Below are 15,929 nucleotides of genomic sequence, written 5' to 3' on the forward strand. Positions count from 1 at the left end.
CTATAGATCCCCAAACAGTCAGAGGGAGATAGAAGAGCAAATATGTAGGCAAATTTCTGAGAAGTGCAAAAACTATAGGGCAGTAATAGTAGGGGATTTCAACTACCCCAATATAAACTGGGGTAAATTAGTGTGAAAGGTATAGAGGGAGCAGAATTGCTAAAATGCATTCAGGAGAACTTTTTTAGTCAGTACGTACCAAGCCCAACGAGAGGGGGAACAGTTATGGACTTCGTTTTAGGGAATGAAGCTGGGCAGGTGGAAGGAGTATCGGTGGGGGAGCATATTGGTGGTAGTGATCTTAATTCAGTTAGATTTAGGGTAGTTATGGAAAAGGACAAAGATAGACCAGGAATAAAAGTTCTCAATTGGGGAAAAGCCAACTTTGCTAAGCTGAGAGGGGATTTAGCCAAAGTGGACTGGAAACAGCTACTTGAAGGTAAATCAGTGTCCGAGCAGTGGGAGGCATTCAAGGAGGAGATCCTGAGGGCTCAGAGCAAGTATGTTCCCTTAAAGAAAAAGGGTGGGACTAACAAATCTAGAGCCCCCTGGATGTCAAGGGACATACAGGGTAGGATAAAGAGAAAAAGGGAGGCTTATGACAGATACCGAGGACTCAATACTGTAGGAATTACACGAGCGGGGTTGGGGTTATTGCCTCTGGCCAGTCAGAAGCCTCTGAGCTGCTCCAGAGCCCCCGTGCGGTTTCAAATCGCTCCCCTATTCCTGGTTCTGACCGCCGGACTTATTCGGTAGCGATGTAGACAGAAAAACGTGACTCGTGGTTGGGTGCAAACAGACCAGTATTTATTGAAACAAAAGAAACAATTTGAAAATAAACAATACAGCACACCTATGCTGAAATACAGCACTATTACTTCACACAATACACTTATTGTCCACTAAAAGCACTCTTTTGCTTAGTGCAACACTCTTTTACTTAAATACAGCACTTTACTTCTCACAGTACACTTTAGTGTCTACTACAGCACTCGTTTGCTTAGTAGAACACGCTTTTACTTAAATACGGCACTTTTAATACAGCTACTTAGTGTCCACTACAGCACTTTTCTGCTTAGTGCAACACTGTTACTTAAATACAGCACTTTACTTCTCACAGTTCACTTAGTGTCCACTACAGCACTTTTCTGCTTAGTGGAACACTCTTACTTAATAGAGGAGGAGAAAATGGACACAACGAGGGAAAATTGACTAAAATTACAGTTTAACAAAATTCCCACCCCTTAATACCTATTCTAAGTTGCCTTGTAATGGGCCAGAAAATGTATGCTCACCAATGAAACACCTGCTCCGTGCCCTTGCAGTCTTAGATTCTTCACCACCCTGAAAATGGAAATACCCCAGTGTTTAAAAGTAACTGCTGGTATTCCACTCCCTTGGGCGGGCTCCTCAGTTGTAGATGGGGCATGGAGGCGAGGCTGCAGAGAGAGAGAGAGATGGCTTCTTGAGAAGCTATCTTATACCCCATTTGGGGCCGAAATCTTCCCACCCAAATCCGAATGCATCTGGGCTAAACAAAAGGGATCCAAACTGTCCCCATTGACTGTGATGGGGTTTGGTTGAATTACCCATTTCCCTTTGAAAAAAACATGTCTATTTCCTTAATTGCTGAGTAAACAGCCCTTGGATGTTAGTGTAAACAATCTGATTGTCCTGTGGTCACGCCCAACCGCAATTGATTGGCAGTCTCAAGTGCTTAATCCTTTGTGTAAACATTGTAGCAGTTTCCTGTAAACAAACATCGATTGTCCTGCGGGGGAAACTTCACAAACTGCCTTTGATTGACAGTTTAAATACTCCATTGCTTAAGGGGCTGGGGTTTTTTCTAAATCCTTTGTCAGCCATCTTTGATTTTCCTTTCCATATGCACACAGGCTGTGTGGTGTCTTCTGCCACGAGGTCGGACAGCCATCTTTGATTATCCTTTTTCACAGACACACACAGGTTGCCTTTCAAGTCCTTTTTGTCAGCCCGTGCTTTGAAGAGAGACTGTCTTTTGTCTTCTGCCATGAGGTCTGACGGCCATTTTGATCCCTGGATTTTTAAAGGTATATTCTACCCAGGTATTCTTTAATCAAAAATCAACCTTCGGAACTGTAGAAAATTTTGAAATTATTGCGAAATCCTACAATACTGCAGAAACTATAGAGTATAAAAAGTGCAGGGGTGCAATTAAAAAGGAAATTAGGAAAGCAGAGAGCATGAAAACATTTTGGCAAGTAAAATCAAGGAAAACCCAAAGATGTTTTATAAATACATTAAGAATAAGAGGATAACTAAAGAAAGAATAGGGCCTATTAAAGGTAATCTGTGTGTGGAGGTGGAAGATGTGGGTATGGTTCTTAATGAATACTTTGTGTCTGTTTTCACAAAAGAGAGGGACGATGTAGGCATTGCAATCAGGGAGGAGAAGTGTGAAATATTAGATGAAATAAACAGATGAAGTATTAAGGGGCTTAGCAGCTTTGAAAGTGGATAAATCCCCAGGCCCAGATGAAAGGCTGTTAAGAGAAGCAAAAGAGGAAATAGCAGAAGCTCTGACCATCATTTTCCAATCTTCTCTGGCTACAGGTGTGGTGCTGGAGGACTGCTAATGTGGTACCTTTGCTTAAAAAGGGAGAAAGGGATAGACTGAGTAATTACAGGCCAGTCAGCCTAACCTTGGTGGTGGGAAAATTATTGGAAAAAATTCTGAGGGACAGGATAAATCTTCATTTAGAAAGACACGGATTAATCAAGGACAGTCAGCATGGATTAGTTAAGGGAAGGTCGTGTCTGACTAACTTGATTGAATTTTTTGAGGAGGTAAAATGGAGGGTCGATGACGATGAGGGTAGTACGTTTGATGTAGTGTATATGGATTTTAGCAAGGCTTTTGATAAGGTCCCACATGGCAGACTGGTCACGAAAGTGAAAGCCCATGGGATCCAGGGCAAAGTGTCAAGTTGGATCCAGAACTAGCTCAGAGACGGGAAGCAGAAGGTAATGGTTGATGGTTGTTTTTGTGACTGGAAGGCTGTTTCCAGTGGGGTTCGGCAGGGCTCAGTACTAGGTTCCTTGCTTTTTGTGGTATATATCAATGATTTAGACTTGAATGTAGGGGTATGATTAAGAAGTTTGCAGATGATACTAAAATCGGCTGTGTGGTTGATGATGAAGAAGAAAGCTGTAGACTGCAGGAAGATATCAATGGACTGGTCAGGCGGGCGGAACAGTGGCAAATGGAATTCAATCCAGAGAAGTGTGAGATAATGCATTTGGGGAGGGCTAACAAGGCAATGGAATACACAATAAATGGTTGGAAACTGAGAAGTGTAGAGGAACAAAGGGACCTTGGAGTGCATGTCCACAGATCCCTGAAGGTAGCAGGCCAAGTAGATAAAGTGGTTAAGAAGGCATACGGAATACTTGCCTTTATTAGCCAAGGCATAGAATACAAGAGCAGGGAGGTTATGCTTGAACTGTATAAAACACTGGTTAGGCCATAGCTAGAATACTGCATACAGTTCTGGTCACCACATTACAGGAAAGATGTGATTGCACTAGAGAGGGTACAGAGGAGATTTACGAGGATGTTGCCTGGGCTGGAGAATTTTAGCTATGAGGAAAGATTGGATAGGCTGGGGTTATTTTCTTTGGAACAGAGGAGGCTGAGGGGAGACCTAATTGAGGTGTATAAAATTATGAAGGGCCTAGATAGAATGGACAGGAAGGATCTATTTCCCTTGGCAGTGGGGTCAACAACCAGGGGGCAGAGATTTAAAGTAAATGGTCGGAGGTTTAGAGGGGATTTGAAGGGAAATGTTTTCACCCAGAGGGTGGTGGGGGTCTGGAACTCACTGCCTGAAAGGGTGGTAGAGGCAGAAACCCTCATCACATTCAAAAAGAACTTGGATAGGCACTTGAGGTGCCGAGGCCTACAAGGCTACCAACCAAGAGCTGGCAGGTGGGATTAGGCTGGATAGCTCTTTGTCGACCGGCGCAAACACGATGGGCCGAATGGCCTCCTTCCGTGCTGTAAATTTCTATGATTCTATGATGTCACAACAACTTCCTGATGACATCATTAAGCAGCTTCAATCCCTGATACATGAAGATCCCAATTTGGGGCAATTCTGCTAGAAATGTCTGTTCTGCATTCCCATTTCAACATCTTTTGTCACAAGTACTTTGAGTGTCTGTGGTACGGTGGGTTCTTTATTAGGAACAAACAGCTGCTCAATCCAATATGGCACCCAGAGGGTGGTGGGGGTTTGGAACTCACTGCCTGAAAGGGTGGTAGAGTGAGAAACCCTCGCCACATTTAAAAAGTGCTTGGATGTGCACTTGAAGTGCCGTAACCTACAGGACTACGGACCAAGAGCTGAAAAGTGGGATTAGGGTGGATAGCTCTTTGTCGGCTGGCACGGACATGATTGCCCGAAATGGCCTCCTTCCATGCTGTAAATTTCTATGATTTTATGGTTCTATGAAAGCCACGATTGAGTCTGCTTCCACCACCCTTTCAGGCAGTGCATTCCAGATCCTAACCACTCGCTGCGTAAAAAGTTTTTCCTCATGTCGCCTTTGGTTCTTCTGCCAATCACCTTAAATCTGTGTCCTCTGGTTCTCGACCGTTCCGCCAATGGGAACAGTTTATTTCTATCTACTCTGTCTAGACCCCTCATGATTTTGAACACCTCTATCAAATCTTCTCTCAACCTTCTCTGCTCTAAGGAGAACAACCCCAGCTTCTCCAGTCTATCCACATAACTGAAGTCCCTCATCCCTGGAATCATTCTTGTAAATCTCCTCTGCACCCTCTCTAAGACCTTCACATCCTTCCTAAGTGCGGTGCCCAGAATTGGACACAATACTCCAGTTGAGGCCGAACCAGTGTTTTATAAATGTTCATCATAACTTCCTTGCTTTTGTTCTCTATGCCTCTATTTATGAAACCCAGGATCCCGAATGCTTTTTAAACCGCTTTCTTGACCTGCCCCGCCACCTTCAACCATTTGTGCACATATACCCCCAGGTCTCTCTGTTCATGCACCCCCTTTGGAATTGTACCCTTTACTTTATATTGCCTCTCCTTGTTTTTCCTACCAAAATGTATCACTTTGCACTTATCTGCGTTAAATTTCATCTGCCACGTGTCTGCCCATTGCACCAGCCTGTCTTTGTCCTCTTGAAGTCTATCACTACCCTCCTCACTGTTCACTATACTTCCAAGTTTTGTGACATCTGCAAATTTTGAAATTGTGCCCTGTACTTCCAAGTCCAAGTCATTGATAGGTATCAAGAAAAGCAGTGGTCCTAGTACTGTTCCCTGGACAACATCACTGTCCACCTTCTTCCAGTCTGACAAACAACCATTCACCACTACTCTCTGTTTCCTGTCGCTTATCCAATTTTGTATCCATGCTGCCACTGTCCCTTTTATTCCATGGACTTCAACTTTGCTGGCAAGCCTATTATGTGGCATTTTATCAAACGCCTTTTGGAAGTCCATGTATACCTCATCAAAAAACTCAATCAAGTTAGTTAAACACGATTTGCCTTTAACAAATCTGTGCTGGCTTTCCTTAATTAATCCATACTTGTCCAAGTGACTGTTAACTTTGTCCCGGATTATCGTTTCTGAAAGCTTCCCCACTACCGAGGTTAAACTGACTGGCCTGTAGTTGCTGGGTTTATCCTTACACCCTTTTATGAACAAGGGTGTAACAATTACAATTCTCCAGTCCTCTGGCACCACCCCCGTGTCTAAGGAGGATTGGAAGATTATGGCCAGTACCTCCTCAATTTTCACCTTTACTTCCCTTAGCATCCTAGGATGCATCCCATCTGGTCCTGGTGACTTAACTATATGTACAGCCAGCCTTTCTAGTACTTCCTCTTTATCAATTTTTCTCCCATCCAGTATCTCAACTACCTCCTCTTTCACTATGACTTTGGCAGCATCTTCTTCCTTGGTAAAGACAGATGCAAAGTACTCTGCTTCATCTTACTCTCTATGTCTTTTGTCATCCAGGGAGAATGACTTTGGTTGCCCTAACTTTCCCCCTCGTGAGAATGTACCTCGACTGTACCCGAACCATCTCCTCTTTAAAGACAGCCCATTATTTGATTACAGTTTTGCCTGCCAACCTTTGATTCCAATTTACCCAAGCCAGATTCATTCTCAACCCACTGAAATTGGCCTTCCTCCAATATTTTTACTCTAGATTGCTCCCTGTCCTTTTCCGTAGCTAATCTAAGCCTTATGATACTATGATCACTGTTCCCTAAATGTTCCCCTACTGTCACTTGTTCCACTTGACCCACCTCATTTCAGATAGAGCGGTAGAGGCAAATACTTGGAATCATTTAAGAACTAATTGGATGCTGCAGTGAGGGATTGTAGAGTATCCCTGAATGGGTTCAATAGCCTGCCTCATCCATAATGATCTTATGATCAAAGGGTTTATTGTTTACCTTGGGCTCACTCTACGAACAGATGCATTGCACACAAGGTCATATTCTTCAACTGTGGTTAACCATTGCATTACTCAAAATTATCATAACTACTTTTCTCTTGTACCCGCTGCTCCTATTTATAAAACCCAAAATGCCGTTGGTCTTTTTATGGCTTTATCTACCTGCATTTATAATTTTAGGAAATTATGTATTGGCACCCCTTGGCTCTTCTCTTCCTCCACACCCTTCAGTGTCTTTCCATTGAGAGTATCCATTGAGTTTATAGTCTCATTCCCGAATTTCCCTCACAAATTGTATTACATCACATTTTAATTAAATTGCATCTGCCAGCTGTCTGCCCATTCCACTAAGCTGTCTGCCCATTCCACTAAGCTGTCTGCCCATTCCACTAAGCTGTCTGCCCATTCCACTAAGCTGTCTGCCCATTCCACTAAGCTGCCTGCCCATTCCACTAAGCTGTCTGCCCATTCCACTAAGCTGTCTGCCTTTCTGAAGCCTTTTACTTCTCACTGTTTGTCAAGCCCTTTACTTTCGTTTGTGAGAAAATTTTGAGTGTGTGCTCCCTATCTTCAAATCTGCATCACCCATATACAGGAAGGGGTAGCAGCACTGACCCCTGGAGTACCTCACTTCTGAACCTACGCTGTCCTTTGATAGCATTTGTTCTTGGTTCAGTGCGGCCTTTTGAGTCACCGGCCTGTCTGCAGTTGGTCAGTTGTCCAGAGAGAGAAGTAATTTACAATAGGAAGGCTTCAGTTCGTACAAAGAGAACAGTAAAAGCGTTAGAAGTGTAATGGTGATCCAACAAACTGCCATGGTTCAGATATCGTTTCTCTCCCCCCTACAGTCGGTGGTAAGTTCGGGTGATTACGGCAAGCACCTGTTCGATGTGGTGGACATGGTGCAGAAGCACAACCTGATCGATTCTCAGATCTCATCGCATGGAGAAACCCTGAAACACATCAACCAGAGCGCTGACAATCTCAGAAGGAGCAGTGAGCTGAAGACTGACGTGGTCCAGGGCAAACTCGGGGCTCTCAACGACCTTTACAGCAACCTCCTGGAACTCAGCAAAGCCAGGTCAGATACCGCCCATCGCAAAATGCTATAGACATCAGTTGGGTAATAGGCTGATGTATTACAAGCCTCCACGGCCTCCTCAGTCTCCTGGTCATAAGGGATCTTCAGGATATGAGTTTGACCATCTCAACTCAGTTCCAAGAAAAGAACCGCCCCTGATTTGACAGTCTCACTTTGAGGCTGCAAGATGATTGGTTAAGGAATGGATAATGTCATACTGCTGCAAAAGGGGACTGTTCTGAGGTTGGGATGTGATGCATTGTTAGGGCAGAGCAGAGGGAGTTTTACTCTGCATTTACCCTGCAGTGACCGGGACCCACAGTTACTGGGATCCCCAGTTACCGGGACCTTAACTACCTGGAACCCATTTACCAGGACTCGCTGTTACCGAGACCCATTGTGACCAGGACCCAACGTTGCCGGGACCCGCTGTGACCGGGACTCGCGTTGACCAGGCCTCGCTGTGACCGGGGCATGCGGTGACCGGGACTCGTGGTGACCGAGACTCTCGGTGACCGGGACCCGCGGTGACCGGGACTCGTGTTGACCGGGCCTCGCTGTGACCGGGACTCGCGGTGACCGGGACTCGCGGTGACCGGGACTCGCGGTGACCGGGACCCGCTGTGTTTAAATCCCTCCATGGCCTTGCCCCTCCCTATCACTGTAATCTCCTCCAACCCTCCGAGATATCTGCGCTCCTCCAATTCTGGCCACTTATGCATCCCTGATTTTAATCGCTCCACCATCAGCTGCCTGGGCCCTAAGCGCTGGAATTCCCTCCTTAAACCTCTCCATCTCTCTACCTTTCTCTCCTCCTTTAAGACGCTCCTTAAAACTATTCTCTTTTACCAAGCTTTTGGTCACCCGTCCTAATATCAATTTACATGGCTTGTGTCAATTTTTGCCTAACGTACCTGTGAAGCGCCTTGGGACATTTTACTACATTAATGGCACCATAGAAATGCAAGTTGTTCTTGTTGTTGTAAAACATCTACGTGACAACAGAGACTGCAGGGCCGGACTGGTACACAGCATGTAGTTGAGTGTACCCAAAAATATAGTCCGAACTGCTGCTGATCTAACACATTGTTGGTAACATGGTCTGCCTCTTTGTTATTAATTCCCCCCTCCCCCAGTTTTCTAGTCATAGCCACCAGGGACTTGCTGATACCGGGACTCGCTGTGACCGGGACTCGCGGTGACCGGGACCCGCTGTGACCGGGACCCGCGTTAACCGGGACTCGCTGTGACCGGGGCATGCGGTGACCGGGACTTGCGGTGACCGGGACTCGCGGTGACCGGGACTCGCGGTGACCGGGACTCGCGGTGACCGGGACCCGCTGTGACCGGGACCCGCGGTGACCGGGACCCGCGGTGACCGGGACCCGCGGTGACCGGGACCCGCGATGACCGGGACCCGCGATGACCGGGACCCGCTGTGACCGTGACTCGCTGTGACCGGGACTCGCGGTGACCAGGACCCGCTGTGACCGGGACCCGCTGTGACCGGGACTCGCGGTGACCGAGACGCTCGGTGACCGGGACCCGCTGTGACCGAGACTCTCGGTGACCGGGACCCGCTGTGACCGGGACTCGCTGTGACCGGGGCTCGCGGTGCCCGAGACTCTCGGTGACCGGGACCCGCTGTGACCGGGACCCGCTGTGACCGGGACTCGCTGTGACCGGGACCCGCTGTAACCGGGACTCGTGTTGACCGGGCCTCGCTGTGACCGGGGCATGCGGTGACCGGGACTCGCGGTGACCGGGACTCGCGGTGACCGGGACTCGCGGTGACCAGGACCCGCTGTGACCGGGACTCACTGTGACCGGGATTCGCGGCGACCGGGACCCGCGGCGACAGGGACCCGCGGCGACCGGGACCCACGGCGACCGGGACCCACTGAGACCGGGACCCGCTGTGACCGGAACCCGCTGTGACCGTGACTCGGCTGTGACCGTGACCCGCTGTGACCGGGACTCGCTGTGACCATGACTCGCGGTGACCGGGACTCGCTGTGACCGGGACTCGCTGTGACCGGGACTCGCTGTGACCGGGACTCACGGTGACCGGGACTCGCGGTGACCGGGACTCGCTGTGATCTTGACTCGCGGTGACCGGGACCTGCTGTGACCGGGACTCGTGTTGACCGGGCCTCGCTGTGACCGGGGCATGCGGTGACCGGGACTCGCAGTGACCGGGTCCCACTGTGACCGGGACTCGCGGTGACTGGGACCCGCGGTGACCGGGACTCTTATTATGGGACTCGCAGTGACCGGGACCTGCGGTGACCAGGACCCGCGGTGACCGGGACCCGCGGTGACCGGGACCCGCGGCGACTGGGACCCGCTGTGTTTAAATCCCTCCATGGCCTTGCCCCTCCCTATCACTGTAATCTCCTCCAACCCTCCGAGATACCTGCGCTCCTCCAATTCTGGCCACTTATGCATCCCTGATTTTAATTGCTCCACCATCAGCTGCCTGGGCCCTAAGCGCTGGAATTCCCTCCTTAAACCTCTCCATCTCTCTACCTTTCTCTCCTCCTTTAAGACGCTCCTTAAAACTATTCTCTTTTACCAAGCTTTAGGTCACCCGTCCTAATATCAATTTACATGGCTTGTGTCAATTTTTGCCTAACGTACCTGTGAAGCGCCTTGGGACATTTTACTACATTAATGGCACCATAGAAATGCAAGTTGTTCTTGTTGTTGTAAAACATCTACGTGACAACAGAGACTGCAGGGCCGGACTGGTACACAGCATGTAGTTGAGTGTACCCAAAAATATAGTCCGAACTGCTGCTGATCTAACACATTGTTGGTAACATGGTCTGCCTCTTTGTTATTAATTCCCCCCTCCCCCAGTTTTCTAGTCATGGCCACCAGGGACTTGCTGATACTGGGACTCGCTGTGACCGGGACTCGCTGTGACCGGGACTCGCTGTGACCGGGACTCGCTGTGACCGGGACTCGCGGTGACCGGGACCCGCTGTGACCGGGACTCGCGTTGACCGGGACTCGCTGTGACCGGGACTCGAGGTGACCGGGACCCGCGGCGACCGGGACCCACTGTGACCGGGACCCGCGGTGACCGGGCATCGCTGTGACCGAGGCATGCGGTGACCGGGACCCGCGGCGACCGGGACTCGCTTTGACCGGGACTCGCGGTGACAGGGACTCTCGGTGACTGGGACTCTCGGTGTCCGGGACCTGTGGTGACTGGGACTCACGGTGACCAGGACTCGCTGTTACCGGAACTCTTGGTGACCTGGACTCACTTTTACCGGGACCTGATTTATTTTTATTGTCAAAACAGACATTCCAAACTGCAGCAGCAGCAGAGATTGTTTGAGTTTTTCCGGGACTGCGAGGAGGAGGAGTCGTGGATCTACGAGAAGTGGCAGTTGGTGCGCACAGCCACGTTAGGGCGCGACATCACCCAGATCACAGTGTCGATCCAGAAACACAAGGTAACCACTGGGATAACTGTCGACAGACAGCCACACCGCGGACAGGTAGCCTAACCGCGGACAGGTAGCCTAACCGCGGACAGGTAGTCTAACCGTGGACAGGTAGTCTAACTGCTGACAGGTAGTCTAACCGCGGACAGGTAATCTAACCGCGGACTGCTGGCCTCACCCTGGACAGCTGGCCTCACCGCAGACAGCTGGCCTCACTGCGGATTGCTGGCCACACCGCGGATTGCTGGCCACACCGCGGACTTCCGGCCTCACTGCGGACTGCCGGCCTCACCGCGGACTGCCGGCCTCACCGCGGACACTTCCCACTCCACTGAGTTCCAATCTGAGCTCTGTTGCTCCAGGGGTGGGTTAGTGATACACACGATCCTGGAGCCAGTGTCCCAGAGTGTGGAGTGAGTGTGATAGATGTGATCCTGGAGCCAGTAAAGTGCAGCGTGAGCTTGCGGACTCCGCCTTCCTGTACTGATATAATTGTGTTGCTCTCTCTAGGTCCTGGAGGCTGAGATTAACTCCCACCAGTCCATCTGTTACTCGGTGGTGAGGAAGGGCCAGCACCTGTACCAGCGCAGCCTGAGCAGCGAGAGGGAGGTGAGGAAATGGGTCGCCACCCTCCAGAAACAATGGCAGCAGTTAAAGGACGAGTTGTCAAACCGGCGCTCTCGGCTCCAGGCTGCACTGACTATAAAGCAGGTGAGATATATTGGCAGGGGTGTTGGCAAACCTTCTGACAGGTTGTGAGTCCGCCGTAGATGCTGCTGTTATCAGAAAGCACAAGTGCATGAGTACGATTATACAGTTAAACCAACACTGGCTCCCAGTCCGGCAATGCTTCCAATTAAAAATTCTCATCCTTGAGTTCAAATCCCTCCATGGCCTCGCCCCTCCCTATCTCTGTGACATCCTCCAGCCCTACAACCCTCTGAGATATCTGCGCTCCTCCAATTCTGGCCACTTACGCATCTCTGATTTTAATCGCTCCACCATTGGTGGCTGTGCCTTCAGCTGCCTAGGCCCTAAGCTCTGGAATTCCTTCCCTAAACCTCTCCGGCTCTGTACCTCTCTCTCCTCCTCTTTTACCAAGCTTTTGGTCATCTGTCCTACTATCTCCTTATATCTCGGTGTCAAATTTTGTTTGATAACGCTCCTGTGAAGTGTCTTGGGACGTTTTACTACTTTAAAGGCACTATCCAAATGCTTGTTGTTGTAAAACATCCGCCTGAGAACAGAGACTGAAGGGCCAGACTGGTACACTGCATGTAGTTGAGTGTACCCAAAAATATAGTCTGAACTGCTGCTGATCTAACACATTGTTGGTAACATGGAGCATTCATGGTCTGCCTCTTTGTTATTAATTCCCCCCTCCCTCAGTTTTCTAGTCATGGCCACGAAGGCACTGAATGGGCTGTAGCTCCGCACGATACTCACCATGGTGGAGGGCATCAGAGCCCAGTGGTTCTCACCCGCGTGAACACATTTCATTCCCAGCAGGGCTCTTTGCGTAGCAATCCCTATATCTCCTCTATCGTAAGCCTGCACTTCCATATCAGGTCTCCTACAAGATACCTCATCAAACACCTTCTGAAAATCCATCTACACCACATCTACTGCATTCTTTATTACATTACATGGGATATACAGCACAGAAACAGGCTATTCAGCCCAACCAGTCCAAGCCGGCATTGATGCTCCACTCGAGCCTCCTGTTGTCTTTCCTCATCTAACTCTATCAGCATAACCCTCTATTCCCTTCTCCCTCATATGCTTGTTGAGCCTCCCCTTAAATGCATCGATACTATTCGCTTCAACCACTCCCTGTGGTCGTGAGTGCCACATTCTCACCACTCTCTGGGTAAAGAAGTTTCTTCTGCATTCTCGATTGGATTTCTTCGTGACTATCTTATATTGATGGCCTCTAGTTATGCTCTTCCCCACAAGTGGAAACATTCTTTCTGTATCCACGCTATCAAAATTTTTCATAATTTTAAAGACCTCTATTAGGTCACCTTCTTTCAAGAGAAAAGAGACACAAGCCTGTTCATCCTTTCCTGATATGTATACCCTCACATTTCTGGTATCATCCTTGTAAATCTTCTCTGCACCCTCTCCAGTGCCTCTATATCCTTTTTATAATATGGCGACCAGAACTGTACGCAGTACTCTAAGTGTGGTCTAACCAAGGTTCGATGCAGGTTTAGCATAACTTCCCTACTTTTTAATTCTATACCTCTAGAAATAAACCCTAGTGGCTGGTTTGCTTTTTTATGTCCTTGCTAACCTGTGTCGCAACTTTTAGTGATGTGTGTATTTGTACTCCGAGATCCCTTTGTTCCTCTACCCCACCTAGACTCGCACCCTCCAAGTGATAAGTGACCTCCCTATTCTTCCTACCAAAATGTACTACCTCACATTTATCTGTGGTGAACTTCATTTGCCAATTATATGTCCATTCTGCAAGTTTATTAATGTCCTCCTGGAATTTGTTGCAGTCCTCCTCGGTATTGACTAGCCCCCCCCCCCCCCCACCCCAATTTGGTGTCATCCGCAAATTTAGAAATTGTGTTTTTGATTCTAAAGTCTAAATTGTTAATGTAAATTGTGAACAGCAGTGGTCCCAGCACTGATCCTAGTGGAACACCACTACCCACCTTCTGCCACTGTGAATAGCTACCTTTACCCTACTCTCTGCTTTCTGTCCTGAAGCCAGCCAGCTATCCATTCTACTACTTGTCCCCTGACTCCACATTCTCTGACCTTGTTCATCAGTCTATTATATGGTACCTTATCAGAGGCCTTTTGAAAATTCAGATAAATTACATCTACTGCATTATCATTGTCTACTCTTTCTGTTACCTCTTCAAAAAATTCAATGAGGTTGGTCAAGCTAGACTTTCCCTCTCTATTTCCCGCACTTCTGCTCTCACCCCTTTCCCTCCCTCCCGGAACCATGATAGGGTTCCCCTTGTCCTCACCTTTCACCCCACCAGTCTTCACATTCAACGGATCATCCTCCGTTATTTCCGCCACCTCCAGCGTGATCCCACCACCAAACACATCTTCCCCTCACCTCCCCTTCCAGCATTCTGTAGGGACCGCTCCCTCCGAGACACCCTAGTCCACTCCTCTATCACCCCCAACACCCCTTCCCCTTCGCCCGGCACCTTCCCGTGCAAGCGCAGGAGATGCAACACCCCCACTGTCCAGGGCCCCAAACACTCCTTCCAGGTGAAACAGCGATTTACTTGTACTTCTTGCAATTTAGTATACTGTATTCGCTGCTCACGATGTGGTCTCCTCTACACTGGGGAGACCAAACGCAGATTAGGTGACCGCTTTGTGGAACACCTCCGTTCAGTCCGTAAGTGTGACCCTGAGCTTCCGGTCGCCTGTCACTTTAATTCCCCGCTCCACTCCCACTCAGACCTCACCATCCTCGGCCTCTTCCACTGTTCCACTGAAGCTCAGCGTAAGCTCGAGGAACAGCACCTCATCTTTCGATTAGGCACTTTACCGCCTTCTGGACTCAACATAGAGTTCAACAATTTCAGAGCATAACCTCTGCCCCTATTCTTTTTTTCCATTTTATTTATTTATTTATTATTTAGAAAAACATTTTTTTTACACTTCATCTAGAGCCATCTTTTGTTTCTTAACTTGTCCCATTAACATCTTCTTTTGCCTTGCACCATCAGTTGTTTATCGATCCAATCAGTCACATCTTCAAAAAATCTCTATTAAGTTTGTCAAACACGACTTGCCTTTAACAAATCCGTGCTGACTGTCCTTGATTAACCCGCTCATTTCGAAATGCACACTACTTTTATCTTGAATTATGGATTCAAAGAGTTTGTCTACAACTGGCATTAGATTAACTGGTCTAGTTACCCGGTTTATCCCTCTTTCCTTTCTTGAGCAGAAGTGTTACATCAGCTACTCCCCAGTCCCACAGTGGAATTTGCATATTTAAGTGGGACCGTAAAATGATGACCAGAGCCTTTGCTCACTCCTCCCTGACTTCCTTCAACAGCCCAGGGTGCAGCCATTGCTATTACTTTTCTCCAGTTCACTCTATCAGTTGATCCACATCCTCTAGTTCACAAACAGTCTCACCTCCAGCATCATGTGTAAAAAAACAAAGCAAAACATTTATATAATATCTCTGCAGTACCTTCGTCCTCCAGAACTAGATTCCTCCTTCATCCCCGAGTATCCCTCCCCTCTCTTTCATTATTCTTCTACTTTTTAGATTCTTATGAAAGCTCTCACTATTTCCTTTTACATTATTTGCTGCCGTTTTGTCCTCTTCCCTTTTTCCTTTCCTCATTGCACTTTCCATATTCCTCAGCATTTCCTTCAGTATCGTTAGCCCCAATTTAATCGTTCACCTCCCTTTTATGTTTCAGTTTAGTTTTGATCACTCTATTTACACCTTGCACCCCTTTTCGCTTGTCTGCGCTGAGCACAGGCTGCGCTGGGCACGGATTACGCTGGACACACTGCGCTGGGCACGGGCTGTGCTGGGCACGGGCTGCGCTGGGCACTGCGCTGAGCACAGGCTGCGCACGCACTGCGCTGGGCACGGGCTGCGCTGGGCACGCACTACGCTGGGCACACTGCGCTGGGCATGGGCTGCAGAACATGCTAACTCCCCTCGTGAGCCAGTGTGTGCCTCTAAGTATGTCCATCCCTTGTGTTCTGCTCTAGGGCAGTCCTAACTCAGGTCTCACAACTGAGGTGGCTTCCCGTTGCTTTCTTCACATGTGTATGTAACTAACATGTCCAGGTGTAACTAACTTGCCTGCATGTAACTAACGTGTGTGCATGTAATGTACATACTCAAGAAATACTGAAGGGGAAACATACTCCACGAATCACCTTGCATTTGTGCCA

General features: G+C 48.5%; 1 protein-coding gene across 1 annotated transcript in view; it reads left to right on the forward strand.

Moving 5' to 3' along the window:
- Positions 1 to 15,929, forward strand: part of sptbn5 (spectrin, beta, non-erythrocytic 5) — a 781,023-nt gene that overhangs the window by 98,933 nt on the left and 666,161 nt on the right. Inside the window, 3 exon segments of the mRNA XM_086003837.1 lie at positions 7,331 to 7,563; positions 10,877 to 11,030; positions 11,532 to 11,732. Coding sequence (XP_085859963.1) covers positions 7,331 to 7,563; positions 10,877 to 11,030; positions 11,532 to 11,732 — 588 coding nt within the window.

This window comes from Somniosus microcephalus, chromosome 12 (genome assembly GCF_052327205.1).
Source record: "Somniosus microcephalus isolate GS21.2 chromosome 12, FLI_Smic_1.0, whole genome shotgun sequence".
In the NCBI taxonomy this organism is placed as follows: domain Eukaryota; kingdom Metazoa; phylum Chordata; class Chondrichthyes; order Squaliformes; family Somniosidae; genus Somniosus; species Somniosus microcephalus.